The sequence below is a fragment of the Embiotoca jacksoni genome, unplaced genomic scaffold, assembly GCF_022577435.1.
Source record: "Embiotoca jacksoni isolate LCO1_2020_lvr unplaced genomic scaffold, fEmbJac1.0.p SCAF_55, whole genome shotgun sequence".
Lineage (NCBI taxonomy): Eukaryota > Metazoa > Chordata > Actinopteri > Embiotocidae > Embiotoca > Embiotoca jacksoni.
The window spans coordinates 1706027-1726914 of NW_027185409.1; the positions used below are offsets into that span (position 1 = coordinate 1706027).

The 20888-nt window shown below is 43.8% G+C and overlaps 4 protein-coding genes and 3 non-coding genes across 7 annotated transcripts in view; 2 read left to right on the top strand and 5 right to left on the bottom strand.

Moving 5' to 3' along the window:
* Positions 1–10673: 10673 nt before the first annotated feature.
* Positions 10674–12315, top strand: cart2 (cocaine- and amphetamine-regulated transcript 2). The gene is made up of 3 exons (XM_069172755.1): positions 10674–10892; positions 11735–11818; positions 12073–12315. The coding sequence occupies exons 1-3, from the start codon at positions 10764–10766 to the stop codon at positions 12178–12180; spliced, it is 321 nt and encodes a 106-aa protein (XP_069028856.1). The 5' UTR covers positions 10674–10763; the 3' UTR covers positions 12181–12315.
* A 220-nt stretch (positions 12316–12535) lies between these two features.
* Positions 12536–15516, bottom strand: LOC138212398 (small ribosomal subunit protein eS17). Its single transcript, XM_069172754.1, has 5 exons — positions 15414–15516; positions 14583–14734; positions 13869–13974; positions 13011–13076; positions 12536–12656 (listed from the first exon to the last, which is right to left on the bottom strand). Exons 1-5 carry the CDS (start codon positions 15414–15416, stop codon positions 12579–12581), a joined length of 405 nt encoding a protein of 134 aa, XP_069028855.1. The 5' UTR covers positions 15417–15516; the 3' UTR covers positions 12536–12578.
* On the bottom strand, positions 12745–12867 carry LOC138212472 (small nucleolar RNA SNORA71). The gene has a single exon (XR_011179451.1). It is a non-coding gene; the product is annotated as a small nucleolar RNA SNORA71 (small nucleolar RNA).
* Positions 13166–13294, bottom strand: LOC138212471 (small nucleolar RNA SNORA71). Its single transcript, XR_011179450.1, has one exon. It is a non-coding gene; the product is annotated as a small nucleolar RNA SNORA71 (small nucleolar RNA).
* Positions 14073–14198, bottom strand: LOC138212473 (small nucleolar RNA SNORA71). Its single transcript, XR_011179452.1, has one exon. It is a non-coding gene; the product is annotated as a small nucleolar RNA SNORA71 (small nucleolar RNA).
* Positions 15517–15645: 129 nt separating the features above from the next.
* On the bottom strand, positions 15646–20170 carry sh3gl3b (SH3-domain GRB2-like 3b). Its single transcript, XM_069172753.1, has 10 exons — positions 19977–20170; positions 19299–19367; positions 19148–19220; positions 18880–19023; positions 18611–18744; positions 18086–18244; positions 17864–17967; positions 17503–17612; positions 17327–17374; positions 15646–16985 (listed from the first exon to the last, which is right to left on the bottom strand). Exons 1-10 carry the CDS (start codon positions 20019–20021, stop codon positions 16774–16776), a joined length of 1098 nt encoding a protein of 365 aa, XP_069028854.1. The 5' UTR covers positions 20022–20170; the 3' UTR covers positions 15646–16773.
* Positions 20171–20622: 452 nt separating this feature from the next.
* The window catches only part of commd9 (COMM domain containing 9), a 3328-nt gene continuing 3062 nt past the window's right edge, over positions 20623–20888 (top strand). Inside the window, exons 1-2 of the mRNA XM_069172797.1 lie at positions 20623–20719; positions 20838–20888. The exon at positions 20838–20888 is cut by the window's right edge and continues 66 nt beyond it. Coding sequence (XP_069028898.1) covers positions 20666–20719; positions 20838–20888 — 105 coding nt within the window. The 5' untranslated portion in view covers positions 20623–20665. The remainder of the gene's footprint in view (positions 20720–20837) is intronic.

A 20888-nucleotide genomic window follows, 5' to 3' on the forward strand; every position in this document is an offset into this window, starting at 1 on the left:
CAGACGTTGTGGTTGTCATGGTGACAGCAGAGGAGGAGGAGGAGGAGTCACAAAATCAAACCACCACCGAAGAAGAGGTGATGAAGCAGCTTTCACGCTCCTCATCAGCAGTCAGAGGATTTTGGGCGGCGGGTCTTAAACCTCTTACCTCCTTCTTCTCACTGCAGGTTTAGTTTTCGCTGACATCACACATGTCGGCGCCTTAAAGCCGGCAGCAGTTTCTTAAAGTCCGTCGTCTCGAGACGCCGCTGCCGTAAAGCCGCGCTGACAACAGGAGGATTTGAAGCGGCGCCTCGGACGCCGCTGGTCGACAATCCGCTCAGTTCGTGCTCTTAATAAACGTCCGGGATCATCGAGTCTGACGGTCCGGAGACGAGGCGACACAAAGGAACCGCGACTCGCCGTGTTTTTATTGTACCGCGTTAGCAGGAGAGATTTAAAAACTCCACCAGGAACCAAAGATATCCTCCTTGTACGCGTCTTACACACTTTCATCTCCACATTATAAACTGTTACTAAAGATGGCCGACGCGTCACAACTTCCAACTGAACACAAAACAGAAACCAGAATAAACGTCGAGAAGCCACGAAGGCTAACGGCTTAGCACGCTAACAGGCAGAAAAACAAGTCATAACGACGGAGGGAGAAGAAGAGACGTGTTTTTATAAAACGAAGAAAAACTACAACATATGAATCATCATCATGACCTCCGACACAACGCGTGAACTACGAAGGTTGTAAACACCACCAGAGGGCGCTCATAGCTCATTGGCTGTAACATTAGCACTAACTTGCTAAAGGAGTTAGCATTCAGAGCGCAAAGTGAACTTGTGTAAAAGTCTGTAACTTCCCTCAGAACAGTTTACTGTGAAAACATTCAGTGGTTCGAAATAAACGATGATTCATCACATTTATTACAGGAACCGTCCAACGTTCGTAGATAGTCAGATCTGACGGAATTGCATTTTATTGTCTGGTGTGTGATCGTATCTTATTTTATCGTACGTTGTTCTATGTTAACGTGTCGTATCTTATTTTATCGTACGTTGTTTTATCGTATCGTACGTTGTTCTATGTTAACGTGTCGTATCTTATCGTATCGTACGTTGTTCTATGTTAACGTGTCGTATCTTATCGTATCGTACGTTGTTCTATGTTAACGTGTCGTATCGTATCGTATGTTGTTCTATGTTAACGTGTCGTATCTTATCGTATCGTATGTTGTTCTATGTTAACGTGTCGTATCGTATCGTACGTTGTTCTATGTTAACGTGTCGTATCGTATCGTATGTTGTTCTATGTTAACGTGTCGTATCGTATCGTACGTTGTTCTATGTTAACGTGTCGCATCGTATCGTACGTTGTTCTATGTTAACGTGTCGCATCGTATCGTATGTTGTTCTATGTTAACGTGTCGTATCGTATCGTACGTTGTTCTATGTTAACGTGTCGTATCGTATCGTATGTTGTTCTATGTTAACGTGTCGTATCGTATCGTATGTTGTTCTATGTTAACGTGTCGTATCGTATCGTACGTTGTTCTATGTTAACGTGTCGTATCGTATCGTACGTTGTTCTATGTTAACGTGTCGTATCGTATCGTACGTTGTTCTATGTTAACGTGTCGCATCGTATCGTATGTTGTTCTATGTTAACGTGTCGTATCTTATCGTATCGTACGTTGTTCTATGTTAACGTGTCGTATCGTATCGTATGTTGTTCTATGTTAACGTGTCGTATCTTATCGTATCGTATGTTGTTCTATGTTAACGTGTCGTATCGTATCGTACGTTGTTCTATGTTAACGTGTCGTATCGTATCGTATGTTGTTCTATGTTAACGTGTCGTATCGTATCGTACGTTGTTCTATGTTAACGTGTCGCATCGTATCGTACGTTGTTCTATGTTAACGTGTCGTATCGTATCGTATGTTGTTCTATGTTAACGTGTCGTATCGTATCGTATGTTGTTCTATGTTAACGTGTCGTATCGTATCGTACGTTGTTCTATGTTAACGTGTCGTATCGTATCGTACGTTGTTCTATGTTAACGTGTCGTATCGTATCGTACGTTGTTCTATGTTAACGTGTCGCATCGTATCGTATGTTGTTCTATGTTAACGTGTCGTATCTTATCGTATCGTACGTTGTTCTATGTTAACGTGTCGTATCGTATCGTATGTTGTTCTATGTTAACGTGTCGTATCTTATCGTATCGTATGTTGTTCTATGTTAACGTGTCGTATCGTATCGTACGTTGTTCTATGTTAACGTGTCGTATCGTATCGTATGTTGTTCTATGTTAACGTGTCGTATCGTATCGTACGTTGTTCTATGTTAACGTGTCGTATCGTATCGTACGTTGTTCTATGTTAACGTGTCGCATCGTATCGTACGTTGTTCTATGTTAACGTGTCGTATCTTATCGTACGTTGTTCTATGTTAATGTGTCGTATCTTATCGTATCGTACGTTGTTCTATGTTAACGTGTCGCATCTTATCGTACGTTGTTCTATGTTAACGTGTCGCATCGTATCGTACGTTGTTCTATGTTAACGTGTCGTATCTTATCGTACGTTGTTCTATGTTAATGTGTCGTATCTTATCGTATCGTACGTTGTTCTATGTTAACGTATCGTATCTTATCGTACGTTGTTCTATGTTAATGTGTCGTATCTTATCGTATCGTATGTTGTTCTATGTTAACGTGTCGTATCGTATCTTATCGTACGTTGTTCTATGTTAACGTGTCGTATCGTATCGTACGTTGTTCTATGTTAACGTGTCGTATCGTATCGTACGTTGTTCTATGTTAACGTGTCGTATCTTATCTTATCGTACGTTGTTCTATGTTAACGTGTCGTATCGTATCTTATCGTATGTTGTTCTATGTTAATGTGTCGTATCGTATCGTACGTTGTTCTATGTTAATGTGTCGTATCTTATCGTATCGTATGTTGTTCTATGTTAATGTGTCGTATCGTATCGTACGTTGTTCTATGTTAATGTGTCGTATCTTATCGTACGTTGTTCTATGTTAATGTGTCGTATCTTATCGTACGTTGTTCTATGTTAACGTGTCGTATCGTATCGTACGTTGTTCTATGTTAACGTGTCGTATCTTATCGTACGTTGTTCTATGTTAACGTGTCGTATCGTATCGTACGTTGTTCTATGTTAACGTGTCGTATCGTATCGTACGTTGTTCTATGTTAACGTGTCGTATCTTATCTTATCGTACGTTGTTCTATGTTAATGTGTCGTATCTTATCGTACGTTGTTCTATGTTAACGTGTCGTATCGTATCGTACGTTGTTCTATGTTAATGTGTCGTATCTTATCGTATCGTATGTTGTTCTATGTTAACGTGTCGTATCGTATCTTATCGTACGTTGTTCTATGTTAATGTGTCGTATCGTATCGTACGTTGTTCTATGTTAACGTGTCGTATCGTATCGTACGTTGTTCTATGTTAACGTGTCGTATCGTATCGTTCGTTGTTCTATGTTAACGTGTCGTATCGTATCGTACGTTGTTCTATGTTAACGTGTCGTATCGTATCGTACGTTGTTCTATGTTAACGTGTCGCATCGTATCGTACGTTGTTCTATGTTAACGTGTCGTATCGTATCTTATCGTACGTTGTTCTATGTTAATGTGTCGTATCTTATCGTATCGTATGTTGTTCTATGTTAACGTGTCATATCGTATCGTACGTTGTTCTATGTTAACGTGTCGTATCGTATCTTATCGTACGTTGTTCTATGTTAACGTGTCGTATCGTATCGTACGTTGTTCTATGTTAACGTGTCGCATTTTATCTTATCGTACGTTGTTCTATGTTAACGTGTCGTATCGTATCGTACGTTGTTCTATGTTAACGTGTCGCATCTTATCTTATCGTACGTTGTTCTATGTTAACGTGTCGTATCGTATCGTACGTTGTTCTATGTTAACGTGTCGCATCTTATCTTATCGTACGTTGTTCTATGTTAACGTGTCGTATCGTATCGTATGTTGTTCTATGTTAACGTGTCGCATCGTATCGTACGTTGTTCTATGTTAACGTGTCGTATCGTATCTTATCGTACGTTGTTCTATGTTAATGTGTCGTATCTTATCGTATCGTATGTTGTTCTATGTTAACGTGTCGTATCGTATCTTATCGTACGTTGTTCTATGTTAACGTGTCGTATCGTATCGTACGTTGTTCTATGTTAACGTGTCGCATCTTATCGTACGTTGTTCTATGTTAACGTGTCGCATCGTATCGTACGTTGTTCTATGTTAACGTGTCGTATCGTATCTTATCGTACGTTGTTCTATGTTAATGTGTCGTATCTTATCGTATCGTATGTTGTTCTATGTTAACGTGTCGTATCGTATCGTACGTTGTTCTATGTTAACGTATCTTATCGTATCGTATGTTGTTCTATGTTAACGTGTCGTATCGTATCGTACGTTGTTCTATGTTAACGTGTCGTATCGTATCTTATCGTACGTTGTTCTATGTTAACGTGTCGTATCGTATCGTACGTTGTTCTATGTTAACGTGTCGCATCGTATCGTACGTTGTTCTATGTTGACGTGTCGTATCTTATCGTATCGTATGTTGTTCTATGTTAACGTGTCGTATCGTATCGTACGTTGTTCTATGTTAACGTGTCGTATCGTATCTTATCGTACGTTGTTCTATGTTAACGTGTCGTATCGTATCGTACGTTGTTCTATGTTAACGTGTCGTATCGTATCGTACGTTGTTCTATGTTAACGTGTCGCATCTTATCGTACGTTGTTCTATGTTAACGTGTCGCATCGTATCGTACGTTGTTCTATGTTAACGTGTCGTATCGTATCTTATCGTACGTTGTTCTATTTTAACGTGTCGTATCGTATCGTACGTTGTTCTATTTTAACGTGTCGCATCTTATCGTACGTTGTTCTATGTTAACGTGTCGCATCGTATCGTACGTTGTTCTATGTTAATGTGTCGTATCTTATCGTATCGTATGTTGTTCTATGTTAACGTGTCGTATCGTATCGTACGTTGTTCTATGTTAACGTGTCGTATCGTATCGTACGTTGTTCTATGTTAATGTGTCGTATCTTATCGTATCGTATGTTGTTCTATGTTAACGTGTCGTATCGTATCGTACGTTGTTCTATGTTAACGTGTCGCATCGTATCGTATGTTGTTCTATGTTAACGTGTCGTATCGTATCGTACGTTGTTCTATGTTAACGTGTCGTATCGTATCGTATGTTGTTCTATGTTAACGTGTCGTATCGTATCGTATGTTGTTCTATGTTAACGTGTCGTATCGTATCGTACGTTGTTCTATGTTAACGTGTCGTATCGTATCGTACGTTGTTCTATGTTAACGTGTCGTATCGTATCGTACGTTGTTCTATGTTAACGTGTCGCATCGTATCGTACGTTGTTCTATGTTAACGTGTCGCATCGTATCGTATGTTGTTCTATGTTAACGTGTCGTATCGTATCGTATGTTGTTCTATGTTAACGTGTCGTATCGTATCGTACGTTGTTCTATGTTAACGTGTCGTATCGTATCGTATGTTGTTCTATGTTAACGTGTCGTATCGTATCGTACGTTGTTCTATGTTAACGTGTCGTATCGTATCGTACGTTGTTCTATGTTAACGTGTCGTATCGTATCGTACGTTGTTCTATGTTAACGTGTCGCATCGTATCGTACGTTGTTCTATGTTAACGTGTCGCATCGTATCGTACGTTGTTCTATGTTAACGTGTCGCATCTTATCGTACGTTGTTCTATGTTAACGTGTCGCATCGTATCGTACGTTGTTCTATGTTAACGTGTCGCATCTTATCGTACGTTGTTCTATGTTAACGTGTCGCATCGTATCGTACGTTGTTCTATGTTAACGTGTCGTATCTTATCGTACGTTGTTCTATGTTAATGTGTCGTATCTTATCGTATCGTATGTTGTTCTATGTTAACGTGTCGTATCTTATCGTATCGTACGTTGTTCTATGTTAACGTGTCGCATCTTATCGTACGTTGTTCTATGTTAACGTGTCGCATCGTATTGTACGTTGTTCTATGTTAACGTGTCGTATCTTATCGTACGTTGTTCTATGTTAATGTGTCGTATCTTATCGTATCGTACGTTGTTCTATGTTAACGTGTCGCATCTTATCGTACGTTGTTCTATGTTAACGTGTCGCATCGTATCGTACGTTGTTCTATGTTAACGTGTCGTATCTTATCGTACGTTGTTCTATGTTAATGTGTCGTATCTTATCGTATCGTACGTTGTTCTATGTTAACGTGTCGCATCTTATCGTACGTTGTTCTATGTTAACGTGTCGCATCGTATCGTACGTTGTTCTATGTTAACGTGTCGTATCTTATCGTACGTTGTTCTATGTTAATGTGTCGTATCTTATCGTATCGTACGTTGTTCTATGTTAACGTATCGTATCTTATCGTACGTTGTTCTATGTTAATGTGTCGTATCTTATCGTATCGTATGTTGTTCTATGTTAACGTGTCGTATCGTATCTTATCGTACGTTGTTCTATGTTAACGTGTCGTATCGTATCGTACGTTGTTCTATGTTAACGTGTCGTATCGTATCGTACGTTGTTCTATGTTAACGTGTCGTATCTTATCTTATCGTACGTTGTTCTATGTTAACGTGTCGTATCGTATCGTACGTTGTTCTATGTTAATGTGTCGTATCTTATCGTATCGTATGTTGTTCTATGTTAATGTGTCGTATCGTATCGTACGTTGTTCTATGTTAATGTGTCGTATCTTATCGTACGTTGTTCTATGTTAATGTGTCGTATCTTATCGTACGTTGTTCTATGTTAACGTGTCGTATCGTATCGTACGTTGTTCTATGTTAATGTGTCGTATCTTATCGTACGTTGTTCTATGTTAACGTGTCGTATCGTATCGTACGTTGTTCTATGTTAACGTGTCGTATCGTATCGTACGTTGTTCTATGTTAACGTGTCGTATCTTATCTTATCGTACGTTGTTCTATGTTAATGTGTCGTATCTTATCGTACGTTGTTCTATGTTAACGTGTCGTATCGTATCGTACGTTGTTCTATGTTAACGTGTCGTATCGTATCTTATCGTACGTTGTTCTATGTTAATGTGTCGTATCTTATCGTATCGTATGTTGTTCTATGTTAACGTGTCGTATCGTATCTTATCGTACGTTGTTCTATGTTAATGTGTCGTATCGTATCGTACGTTGTTCTATGTTAACGTGTCGTATCGTATCGTACGTTGTTCTATGTTAACGTGTCGTATCGTATCGTACGTTGTTCTATGTTAACGTGTCGTATCGTATCGTACGTTGTTCTATGTTAACGTGTCGTATCGTATCGTACGTTGTTCTATGTTAACGTGTCGCATCGTATCGTACGTTGTTCTATGTTAACGTGTCGTATCGTATCTTATCGTACGATGTTCTATGTTAATGTGTCGTATCTTATCGTATCGTATGTTGTTCTATGTTAACGTGTCATATCGTATCGTACGTTGTTCTATGTTAACGTGTCGTATCGTATCTTATCGTACGTTGTTCTATGTTAACGTGTCGTATCGTATCGTACGTTGTTCTATGTTAACGTGTCGCATTTTATCTTATCGTACGTTGTTCTATGTTAACGTGTCGTATCGTATCGTACGTTGTTCTATGTTAACGTGTCGCATCTTATCTTATCGTACGTTGTTCTATGTTAACGTGTCGTATCGTATCGTATGTTGTTCTATGTTAACGTGTCGCATCGTATCGTACGTTGTTCTATGTTAACGTGTCGTATCGTATCTTATCGTACGTTGTTCTATGTTAATGTGTCGTATCTTATCGTATCGTATGTTGTTCTATGTTAACGTGTCGTATCGTATCTTATCGTACGTTGTTCTATGTTAACGTGTCGTATCGTATCGTACGTTGTTCTATGTTAACGTGTCGCATCTTATCGTACGTTGTTCTATGTTAACGTGTCGCATCGTATCGTACGTTGTTCTATGTTAACGTGTCGTATCGTATCTTATCGTACGTTGTTCTATGTTAATGTGTCGTATCTTATCGTATCGTATGTTGTTCTATGTTAACGTGTCGTATCGTATCGTACGTTGTTCTATGTTAACGTATCTTATCGTATCGTATGTTGTTCTATGTTAACGTGTCGTATCGTATCGTACGTTGTTCTATGTTAACGTGTCGTATCGTATCTTATCGTACGTTGTTCTATGTTAACGTGTCGCATCGTATCGTACGTTGTTCTATGTTGACGTGTCGTATCTTATCGTATCGTATGTTGTTCTATGTTAACGTGTCGTATCGTATCGTACGTTGTTCTATGTTAACGTGTCGTATCGTATCTTATCGTACGTTGTTCTATGTTAACGTGTCGTATCGTATCGTACGTTGTTCTATGTTAACGTGTCGTATCGTATCGTACGTTGTTCTATGTTAACGTGTCGCATCTTATCGTACGTTGTTCTATGTTAACGTGTCGCATCGTATCGTACGTTGTTCTATGTTAACGTGTCGTATCGTATCTTATCGTACGTTGTTCTATTTTAACGTGTCGTATCGTACGTTGTTCTATTTTAACGTGTCGCATCTTATCGTACGTTGTTCTATGTTAACGTGTCGCATCGTATCGTACGTTGTTCTATGTTAATGTGTCGTATCTTATCGTATCGTATGTTGTTCTATGTTAACGTGTCGTATCGTATCGTACGTTGTTCTATGTTAACGTGTCGTATCGTATCGTACGTTGTTCTATGTTAATGTGTCGTATCTTATCGTATCGTATGTTGTTCTATGTTAACGTGTCGTATCGTATCGTACGTTGTTCTATGTTAACGTGTCGCATCTTATCGTACGTTGTTCTATGTTAACGTGTCGTATCGTATCGTACGTTGTTCTATGTTAACGTGTCGCATCTTATCGTACGTTGTTCTATGTTAACGTGTCGTATCGTATCGTACGTTGTTCTATGTTAACGTGTCGTATCTTATCGTATCGTATGTTGTTCTATGTTAACGTGTCGTATCGTATCGTACGTTGTTCTATGTTAACGTGTCGTATCGTATCTTATCGTACGTTGTTCTATGTTAACGTGTCGTATCGTATCTTATCGTACGTTGTTCTATGTTAACGTGTCGTATCGTATCTTATCGTACGTTGTTCTATGTTAACGTGTCGTATCGTATCGTACGTTGTTCTATGTTAACGTGTCGTATCTTATCGTACGTTGTTCTATGTTAACGTGTCGTATCGTATCGTACGTTGTTCTATGTTAACGTGTCGTATCTTATCGTACGTTGTTCTATGTTAACGTGTCGTATCTTATCGTACGTTGTTCTATGTTAACGTGTCGTATCGTATCGTACGTTGTTCTATGTTAACGTGTCGCATCGTATCGTACGTTGTTCTATGTTAACGTGTCGTATCGTATCTTATCGTACGTTGTTCTATGTTAACGTGTCGTATCTTATTGCCTCGTACGTGTTTGTATACGTAGGATTTTGTCTGCTTCCATTAAGCGTCGCGACGCCGAACGTCTGTCGGCCTCCTGCGTGTGAAAAGTGTTTTGTGTTCACGCGTCCTTCGTGACTCGAGGAAGACTTCGGTCTGTCTCCGTGTGAACATGCAGCTCGTTGCTATCAGAAGGTTGAAGTTGTGTTTGGTGGACGGTCGCCTTCATCCCTCCGCTGATATGAGCTATAAATAGCAGCGCTGCAGGAGGGAACATGTCGCTGCTGTAAACATGAAAAACAGATCGGAAACCGCAGCGAACACTCAAACCTTCATCCTGCTCGTTTGTCTCCGAGACGTTCGCTCGTTTCCTGCAGCAACAAATTCATCAGAGAAAATCACTTCATCCATAAACGGTCTGCCGTCACCTTCAGATCGACAGAGAACTGATCATCTCACCTGTCTGTCCACCTGTCCTCCTGCTCACCTGTCCACCTGTCCACCTGCCCACCTGTCCACCTGTCCTCCTGCTCACCTGTCCACCTGCTCACCTGTCCACCTGTCCACCTGCCCACCTGTCCACCTGTCCACCTGCCCACCTCTCAGCTCACCGGAACGTCTGCGTTTCATGAAGTTTGGAGACAGAAGAAGACATATGTCTGTATTTCTATTTCTATAAACTTTAATCTGATCTCGTCTCTCCACCGCTCGTGTCACATTCTGAAATGAGACACAGACTGTATGGAAAAGTGTCTTCAGCTGCAATACCAGCGAGTGCCACTAGAGGTCGGCTCCAAAAAGCCTCCGGCTCCATAGACTCCCATTCAACTTCTCTCATCAAATCCAAAGTGAATAAAATGTGTCCATCAGTTATCTCGGTGTTGTTAGCTAAAGTCACTCCTTCTTATTAGTTTTCTGGAGGTCCATCTGAAAATAATCCCTCATTCATTAGAAAAGAAGATTCAAGAAGTTAAGGTTTGATTAATAAAGATGAAGGCTCGTGATTGGACGGTTTGTGTTTTATATATTGATAAATCTGATTATTATTGATTCATTACTCTAAGATCATGGAGAGCTGCTACGTCATACCTGTGACGTGAGCAGGAGGCTCTAGGAGGGGGCGTGGCTACTCGTCCAAAGGTCCCGCGCGGCGCTGAGCCGGCAGTCAGCGCGTGAAAATCACCTGGAGAAAGGAAGCAGGCAGCTCGTGGACTCCGGAACTTCAACTTTGCCACTTTGTTGTTGTTGCTGTTTGTTGTTTGTGGACATGTGGACGCGAGCTGTGCTGTGCGCGGCGCTGCTGTCCGCGCTGTGTCCGGCGGCAAGGACGGAAGCCGAGACGGACGGGAGGGACGAGAGGGACGTGCAGGACTCCCGCTACAACTCCAACAGACTGGTGGGTCTGAGTCTGCGCAGCTGATCGATAGCTGATCAATAAACAACAATCAGCTGTTAAATTAGAATCACTTTAACTATTCATACTTTAAACTGTCTGTTTTCAGTTTTTTAAGCGTTTACTGTTATTTTTGTAATTAATAAATAAATATTAATCCTTTTGTAAATAATATTTACTGAATAATACCAACATGTAAATAACACTTCATCTGTCATTTATTTATATATTTTATGTAAAATCTTACTGTGAAAAAGAAATAGTATTTTTCAAATCTTTTTTCCTTGAAAGATTAAAAATAAATGCAATTTATTTCTGTTTAAACATTTAAATCTTTTTTTGGCAATAAAGAAGTTTGTAAATACATATTTTCTAACTTATATAGTAAGTAAATCTTTTAAATGGCAAAATAAATAGATTGTTAATCAAAAAAATCATATATTAGATATCCTGACCATTTACTTTGGTAAAAGTACAAATTCTCCATGTCATGTTTTTCAAGTATTTTTGATATTATTTCTGAGCTGTTGGATTTTTCTGTTTTAAATTTCAGTGAAATAATTTTTTGGTTATATCTGAACAATTAAAAATCATTTGACGTATTTCTGTTTCATGTTCAGAGGTGGAGTTTTTTTCCCCAGATATTTCACAGGAGTAAAAAAATTTTTTTTTATCTCCAAACAAAAAGTCAAAGTGTTCTGAAATTTTAGAATCATCCAGAAAATGTAAAATATCAGTCAAAATATTTCTGATATGATGCATTAAAATGTAAATCATAACATATTTACTGCGACTGTGACTGTTTTTAGAGCCCCACTGAGCATCCTGTGCTGTTCTTTCCTCAGCTCGGCGCGCTGCATGAAGTGCTGGAGAAGCTGCAGACGAAGAGGATCAATCCGTGGGAGAAGAAGTACGGACAGGTTCCCTCGGTGAGTCTCAAACAGGAAGTACTCAAGTAAAAGTAACAGAACACGAGTATTCAAGCAAAATGTGAATGTCTTCACAGCACAGTGGTTCCCAACCTGTGATCAGTGCATCTGTGTGTGTATGTGTGTGTGTGTATGTGTGTGTGTATGTGTGTGTGTGCGTGTGTGTGTGTATGTGTGTGTGTGCGTGTGTGTGTGCGTGTGTGTGTGCGTGTATGTATGTGTGTGTGTGTGTGTGTGTGTGTGTGTGTCCACAGTGCGACCTCGGCGAGCACTGCGCCATCAGGAAAGGATCTCGGATCGGGAAGATGTGCGACTGCCCCCGAGGAGCTTTCTGCAACTTCTTCCTGCTCAAGTGCCTGTGAGCCAATCAGATCGCAGCAGGAGTGTTTAATCTGTATATATTACCAAATATGTAAAATAAATATATGAAATTGTGTTGAGTAGCCTGTAGAGACGTGAGAGCATTAAAACTGCTTCTGTTGCCATTAACCACGACTCCTGGGTTTCTGTGGTCAGTAAACGCAGCATCAGAAGACATTAATGAGACGACTTCCTTTCAGAAATAAAAAAAAGTGTTTGAAGGAAACTAAATCAGATTTTCTATCAACGTGAACACGTGTTGATCAAAGTGTCGTAACATTATTATTGAAACAGGAAACAGAAGTTAACGTGACAGTCTGGAGGTTCTTGAACACAACACGACGAGTCGTGCAGTCGTTCTTTTGTCCAAGAGGTTTTTATTACAGATACTTTACAGACGCTACACTCCTCGAGGCTGCTTGAAGTTCATGCCGACGGTCGGCTGGGTCACCTGCAGGTTGGACAGACCGCCGAAGTCCTGGAGGGGGACGACAGAGACACGTTAGAGCGGGACAGAGGACAGGGTATAGGACAGGTAGGACAAGGAGAACAGGATATAGAACAGGTGTGTGAGAACGCCAGGGTCTGACAGGAAGTGAGTCCTTCAGACACGGGAAGGTTCTCCGTTGTTCTTCCTGTACTATCGATGATCTGGTGACGAGGACGCCATGATCACTTTCGATACAGGAGGCGGGAAACAATCAGCTGGTTTTACTGAGATATGATACGAATCATATTTCATATTCAATACGGAGAGCTTCCGTTTGAACCAGGTAATCAATAACCGGATCAATAACTCGGCATCGATCAGAAAACGTTCTCCGTTACTCACCAGCAACTTCAGCATCTCCTTGGTGTCGGGGTCGACTTCGATGAGCTCCTGGTCCAGAGCAGACACCTGGACAGGTAAACACAGAGCAGGTGAAACACAGGACACACCTGGACAAGTGAACACTGAGGGGTTGACCTTTGACCTGTTGGGAGGTCTGTCTGAGAGCTTCAGGGTTCAGAAGGAACAGATGAATCCTTTAAACACGGGAAACGCTCTCAGCTTCCTGTTCCTGTACTATCGATGTCCCCGGCGACCGGCACGCCGCGGACACTTTCGATACAGGAAGGACAAAAACAAACGTGGCCGCCCGCTGACATCATCAGAGAGCTAAGAAATAAAAACGTTCAGTAGATTTGAGTCGCTATCTTTGCTAGTTCAAAGCAGGAAGTGACCATATTTGGACGAGCTGGGGGAGGAGCCAGCGGTGGACCAGACAGTCTATGGAGCCGACCTCTGGTGGCGCTCGCTGGTATTGCAGCTTTTATAAACTGAGAAAAAGGCCAAACTTCATCCTCAGTCTGGACTCAATAAACCACCAGGATCAAACCGACTTCACTAAACTCTCCTGAGGCTCCACAGCGCCCCCTGGAGCCTCAGATGGTTACCAAGCAACAGAGATATGAAGTCATTTATTCGACTCTCCTCCTTTAGGGATGAGGTCTCCAAAGATGGTTTACGAGGTGCAGACGCAGCGAACCGGTTTAAACTTTCTAATTATCCGGCTCCTTTAAAAACGGAGGCAGCTGATTGGACGAGATTCATCGGGTCCGAACAAACGGGCCGAGATCCGTTTACTGTCTTTAACTCTGATAAACGTCAACAAACATAACAAACGAGTGTGGCGATGCGTTCACTGACCTCTGGGACGTAGTTGTCCCTCCTCTCTCTCTCCTCCTCCTGCAGTTTGATGGAGATTCCTCTGACCGGACCTCTCTGGATTCTCTTCATCAGATGTGTCACATACCTGCAGCACACATTATTATTATTATTATTATTATTATTATTATTATTATTAGTGTCCAATTCGTGTTGCCCAGGAAACGAAGACCTGACCAGGTAGACTGTCTGAGGGCACCAGGGTCTGACAGGAAGTGACGTCCTGCAGACACGGGAAGGCTCTCACTTCATGTTCCTGCAGTTTAACATGACCGGGCCACAAGGACGCCACAATCACCTTTCGATGCAGGGGAGGACAGAGGGGGAGGACAGAGGACAGACAGAATATGGAGGGTAGAGGACAGAAGATGGAGGACAGAAGATGGAGGACAGACTGAAGAGGGAGGACAGACAGAAGATAGAGGACAGAGAGGGAGGACAGACAGAAGATGGAGGACAGAGGACAGACAGAGGGAGGACAGAGGACAGACAGAAGATAGAGGACAGAGAGGACAGACAGACGGTAGAGGACAGACAGAGGACGGACAGAGGACAGACGGAGAGAGGACAGAGAAAGGACAGAGAGAGGACAGAGAAAGGACAGAGAGAGGACAGAGGACGGACAGAGAGAGGACAGACAGAGAGGACAGAGGACGGACAGAGGACGGACAGAGAGAGGACAGAGGACGGACTGACCCAGCGATCTTGTTGCGGAGCTTCTTGCTGGGGATGATGGCGATCTCCTCACAAACCCTCTTGTTGGTGTGGAAGTCGTTGCCCAGCCGAGTGTAGTACTTCTCGATGATGACCCGGGCGGCCTTCTTCACCGTTTTGGTCCTGACTCGTCCCTGCAGAGGACGGGTCAGAACATCGGGTCAGAACATCGGGTCAGAACACCGGGTCAGAACATCGGGTCAGAACACCGGGTCAGAACACCTGCTCACACCACACGCTCTTATTCTGAAAATCTGCAGGACAGCCGACAGAACCAGAAGCTCCGAGATGAATGAGACGAACCGAGTTCTGCTCGGTGCGGTCCGGTTCAACCCGCCGCACGTTGCGCTTCGGTACCGAGCTGTAAACACGAGTTAAATCTACGCAGACCCGCAGACGGTTCCGACACCGAACCGGCCACTCGGAGCAGACGCTTCAGAACCGACCGGAACATCTCCCCACCCCCTTCTCGTTACCGACGGTCCTCCGCAGCCACCGGCGGGTGTTTCGGAGCGGACTACCCGTTAACGGCCCGTGCACCGACACTACCAACAGTCGCGTTGTTCTGCGATTCCCGGTAAACTGAACCGGTGGAATCCGGAACACGAACCGGGGCTCGTTCAGCCGGACGGCGGCTCCGCTCACAAAACCGTCCGTTAACCGCTCCGTTAAGAGTCATCGGTCGTTAATACAGCGAACATCCGGTTCGGCTAAGAGTCCGGTCTCCGTAGATAAGACCGGTTCGGAATGTAAAGCCGTTAAACGGCAGGATTCGGTCGGATAGTACGGGTAGAGCATGAAGAAGGTACCCACCATGTTGGATCGGCCTGGTCAAAAAGGACGAGCCAACTTCCGGTGGAGGGTTAATCTCCGCAGGCGGAAGTTCAGAACAGAGACGATCCACCGCTGCAGCGACTCCTGCCGGTCGGAGGCTGTAAATACAACATGTACAGCTCCGGTACCGGTTCGGGTTAGACAGTCCGGACGGCTTTAAACCCAAATATGACGCGTGGCCGGAAAATGTAGTTAAGTACAACAAGATAGACATATTTCATATCTTTTATTCATTTAACTTAAAAAATATATTATAAATACAGGAAACAGATCACATGTAGGTTCACTCATAAAATACAATAAAATAAAATAAAATAAGATAAAGATAAACGGCTCAATATAAAAAAACACAAATTATACATGAGGGAAGGTTTATTATTTATTATTGCGGAAATAGATTCTGAGGTTGAACAACAGACGAGTTTCTCTGACGGTCTGAATTTATTTCAAACAGCACAAAGGTTTCTTTAAGGAACATCAGTGCAGCTGGATATTAATAACGAGGAGTTTTCAGGATGTTCTCCAGCTGTTTGTTAAATTAAACTGAGAAACATCGTCAGCAGAGCGTCATCGAACACGTTTCATCTCCAGACCTACAGCGGTGGTGTTTACATTCAAGTGAGCCGATTTATTCATCGTATAAAAATAAGAACAGTCGCTAAACGTTGGTGAGTCTAAACTTCATTCTGGGACGACAGGTCTTCTATTAAAATTAAAATGTATATAAAGTCTGTGGTTTTTAACAGGAAGCAGCTGCTGTCTGACCTTTTGCTTCCCTTTGTTTTCAGCCTGTATGAGCGTCTGACTTTGGTTGTGTTTCTCTGCGTGTTTTCAGTAGCGTGTTAATTACGTACATGTATGTGCCTACGTGGCTAATTTTCAGTGACGATCTAAAACATGCAGAAACAGCTGAGGAGTCCTTAAATGTGCCGTTTTCTACACAAGTTTCCTAAAGTTTATTTTTCCGGCCTAAAAGTTTGAAACACGTGAAAACGACATTCAGGCCGTCACGTGGTTTTATTGTCGTTTCTATCGGTTTAATTCTATTTTCTGATCTAAAGCTTCTGAATCTACCAGAATATTATTCAAATATCTAATAATAACTCCATCGATAACATTTATGACATAAAATATTGTTAAAGCTGTTCTGTGTAAAACCGGTAAAGTGCTGTGGAGCAGCGGTTCCCGTCATGTGACTTCCCTCTGAAGGCCCCGCCCACTACCGAGCGGCGCCGCTCCGGTCCGACGGCCCGTTCTTCCCTTTGGAACCGACGGATTCGTGAAAAAGTGCAAATAAGAAGCTGAAAACTTGCATATTTTTCTGACACAGTCCACGTCGTCACGGCAACGGCAGAGGCACCAGCACGTCCACGTAGCTGACGGGGAGGAGCCCCGAGCGGCCGCCCAGCTCGCCCTCGTACCAGTGGGCGTCGGCCCGACCGGTCAGGACGATGACGTCGCCCTCGCTGAAGCTCAGCTCGCCCTCGCGGTCCGGGAGGAAGGAGTACATCGCCCGGCAACAGGGCTGATCCAGGACCAGCTGACTGTCGGCTGGAAGACAGACGGACAGACGGACGGACGGACGGACGGACAGAGACATTATGTTCAGTGTCAGCGCTCCATCAGAGTGGACCAGAACAACAGCTCCCTCTGGTGGACAACAAAGTAAGAAAGTCAATCAATGAAACGGAGACTTCAGATTTTGCTCTTTTCAATGACGTCATCACGCTCCGCCCACCTGATCCCTGATCGGATTATTGATCCGAGTTAATTAGTCATCTCTTTGTATGTTTCCGGTTTGGTTTGGATTTACTGATGGTGATGAAGAAGAGGAAGAAGAGGAGGAGGAGGAGGAGGAGGAGGAGGAGAAGGAGGACGAAGGTGTTTCTTACCGTGGACGGGGCTGCCGGGTCGGGACGGCAGCACAGTGAGCTGCTCTCCTGCACACACACACACACACACACACACACACACACACACACACACACACACACACACACACACACAGTTTAAATGTGACTTAAACAGGAAACAGGAAGTGCTGTTTGATCAGTAGTAGAAGAAGAACCTGAGGGTCCGGTGACGGACGGCTGGTAGAACCCGACGCTGTGTTCACTTCTGATCCGGATCTTTTTGGGTCTGAAGCGTCGCTCCGGTTTGTTGCTGGCAGCAGTCAGTCTGATGACATCACAGAGAGGGACGCAAACAGGAAGTCAACGTTTGTCAACGATCAATCCAGAAGATTTCAAAGTGAAATCAGAAAAATTGTGACAAAAAAAAAGGAGTTGTAAAAATGATAAACAGTCCAAATATTCTGTCGTCAGTTGTTTGAGCTTCGTGTGTTTGAAGGAAAATAAAAACGCGGTGAACGTGCGCGTGTCGCTCTCTACCAGAGGTGGCGCTGTGGTCGCAGACAGGGCCGGACTCACCTGGCCTGCAGGTTGCCGTGGAGACCCAGCAGGGTGCGGTGGGCGTCGCGGTGGAAGTCGAGCAGCGCGGCGACGAGAGCCGCGAGGTGAACCAGCTGATCGACCTGCAGGAGGAGACGTCGTCTGTTGTCATGGCAACAACTCAGTGTTCCTTCAGAATCAAATTTAATGGACGACGTCCTTCAAAGTCGTCTCCACGGATTTGATATGTTCTTCACTCACGTCATTCTGCAGCAGGACGAACATTTGTCTCTCTGCCAGCTCTTTGGACGTGATGAACTTGTCCCAGGTCTTCTGGACATCCTCTGACGGGACTTTGTCTCGTCGTCTCCGCTTGTAGTCGAAATCCAGCCGCCGGCCATTCACCTTCTTCAGCTGGTGCTGAGAGACAGAGACAGACAGACAGACAGACAGACAGACAGACAGACAGACAGACAGAGAGAGAGACAGACAGAGAGAGAGACAGACAGACAGACAGACAGACAGACAGACAGACAGAGAGAGAGACAGACAGAGAGAGACAGACAGACAGACAGACAGACAGACAGAGAGAGAGAGAGACAGACAGAGAGAGAGACAGACAGACAGACAGACAGAGAGAGAGACAGACAGACAGAGAGAGAGACAGACAGACAGAGAGTCAGACAGTGAGACAGAGACACGGTTACATCAAACTGTTTGTGTCTGTGTTTCCTTCTCATGAATGATGTCCATCAGGACGTGTTGTCCTCCATGTGGATGTCTCACCCTGATGTCCTTCAGCTCCGTGTTCTGGAGGTCCTGCAGCGGGTCGATGAAGGACCGTTTGACGTTGACATCCAGAACGTCCCTGGCCTGAGCAACCTGCTGCAGAGCTCCACCCACATCAGTCAGAGCGCCGCCTGGACGGGGGACGGACCGGGGGACGGACCAAAGGACGATGGAGCAAAGAAAAAGGACCTGATCAGCTGACAGCGTCCCGAGTTGACCGTGCGTCTGTGATTGTGTGTCTGTCCCGGATGAACCGAACCTCGTACCGAACTCAGAAGCAGGTCCGATCTCCTGGCTGTAGTGCAGCATGCAGTCTCCCAGCATGCTCTCTGTTTGTGGGTAACCCGACACCCTCCCCTGTCCTCTCATCCTGGACACGCCGTTGAGCACGCTCAGTCTGGCTCTGTGAGCTGCAGAGACAAACACACTCAGAGCTTTAATGATGGTTCAGATGATGGAACCGACACACACTGGAGAACCAGAACCGGCTGCAAAACCAGCTGTGGAGCCGACTGACAGATGTGGACTCGGTACCTGGGTTCGGCTGCAGGAACTCGGCGGTTCTGGGCAGCAACTCGGTCAGCAGAGCGTGGAACACTGTGACACTCTGAGGGACACAGAGAGAACATTCAGGCTCGGTTCTGATCTCAGGAAGGTTCTCCGTCAGGTTCTCTTCATCGATTACCTTCTCCATCTTCAGGAAGTCTTCGTCCAGCTTCGTTCCCTCGCCGCCCATCAGACGCTCGTTCAGCAGCTGAAACAGGAGGAGAGCTGTTAGAGACCCACGCAGGTGAGTCCAGGTGAGTCCAGGTGAGTCCAGGTGAGTCCAGGTGAGTCCAGGTGAGTCCAAGTGTTTCTGAGGACCGACCTGTGAGTCCAGGACTCTTCTGAGTCTCCAGAAAGACTCTTGAGGATCAGAAAGTTCTGAGAACCATGAAAGCTGCAGGTCGTTTACAGGAAGTGATGATTATTTCCGGTCAGGTGACTGATCAGTGTGCGAATCTGATCAGAACTCGTCACGTGTTTTCAAACAGACCTGCAGCAGAACACTGATGAAGTACCAGAACCTCAGAACCAGGAAATGTTCTGTGGTTCATCCTTCAGGTCTGTCAGTCTGCAGCTTCACATGTAAACACGCCGTCAGATCTTTGGACCTGATCACAGTCGGATTCTGATCGAACCGCGGATGAAAACTGATTTCCGTCCCTGACCATTAAAAGTCTGTGATCCGGTTGCTCGGTTCCGGTAAACAGCAGCAGGCCGCGTGTCGCAGTGAAACACAGAAGGACATTACTTGTTCACCGCTCATTCATCCCAGCACACCTTACCTAATAACCGGCTCGGCCCGGTTCGGCCCGCTTACCTGGCTCGCTTTGTGGAGCTGCTTCTTCATCCCGGACACCGACATCTTGGACACACTGGGGATCAGAGGAGCTTCCGCCGTCCACCGACAGCCTCCATCATCCCGTCTGTGATGCTCCGTTCCCCGCAGAGAGTAACCGCAGCAGCCGCCCCCACCGCCGGGACCGGACCGGACCGGACCGGACCGCACCGGGACCTGCTCCGTTTATTCTGATCATCAAATCATCATTTAGACTGTTTTACCCTGAAATAAAGTTTGTTATTGTTCCGTTTTTATGAAGGTTTATTACAGTCTGAAACGTTTATTAAGTTAATTAAAAGCTGGATTTATTATTATCCATTAGATTTTTTTGTTTGTTTTTTAGATTTAGTTTATTTTCTCTTTTTTTTTCTTTTTCTTTCCATTATAGTTTTTTTCTCAACATCCTGATCATATTGTTAAACTACCTGTACTTTATCTTTATGCTGAATTTTGAAGATTTAATTTTTTTTGGTAAGTTAAATAAAATAAAATAAATAATTTTTTAAACCAAAATCTTTTGTATTCCTTTTGTTTAACTAAAGCTTTGTCCGTTTTTGTTTTTTTTTCTATCTTTAGCTTTATTTTTTCCGAGCTGTACTTCATTTCCCATGAGCAGTAGCGGTATTTTCCTGTCACATGACACGTCATAGTGAACGTCACATGTCAACATGGCTGCTGCTGTTTCCAACGAAGATTTCAACAACTTGCAGCTTCTCCTGAAGGTATCGGTCCCGAACACCGACTTTTAGAGGAAGTGTCCGCTCTCGGACTGAAAACTGGTCACATGACCACCGTGCCCTCATGTTGTTGTTGTTGTTGTTTGTTTGTTTGTCTCTGAAGGCTCCGTCTAAAGACGCGGTGAGAGACGTCTGCGTTCAGAGTCACTCGGGT

Coding starts and splice junctions, on each gene's coding strand:
- sh3gl3b (XM_069172753.1), bottom strand. CDS start 20,021: ATGTCGGTGTCCGGGATGAAGAAGCAGCTCCACAAAGCGAGCCAG. Junction 19,221..19,298: donor ACTTCCTGAAGATGGAGAAG/GTAATCGATGAA, acceptor TGTGTCCCTCAG/AGTGTCACAGTGTTCCACGC. Junction 18,745..18,879: donor CGGACCTGCTTCTGAGTTCG/GTACGAGGTTCG, acceptor TCCCCCGTCCAG/GCGGCGCTCTGACTGATGTG.
- cart2 (XM_069172755.1), top strand. CDS start 10,764: ATGTGGACGCGAGCTGTGCTGTGCGCGGCGCTGCTGTCCGCGCTGTGT. Junction 10,893..11,734: donor GCTACAACTCCAACAGACTG/GTGGGTCTGAGT, acceptor TTCTTTCCTCAG/CTCGGCGCGCTGCATGAAGT. Junction 11,819..12,072: donor AGTACGGACAGGTTCCCTCG/GTGAGTCTCAAA, acceptor GTGTGTCCACAG/TGCGACCTCGGCGAGCACTG.
- LOC138212398 (XM_069172754.1), bottom strand. Junction 13,975..14,582: donor CTCCGCAACAAGATCGCTGG/GTCAGTCCGTCC, acceptor TGTGTGCTGCAG/GTATGTGACACATCTGATGA. Junction 13,077..13,868: donor GGGACAACTACGTCCCAGAG/GTCAGTGAACGC, acceptor TTACCTGTCCAG/GTGTCTGCTCTGGACCAGGA.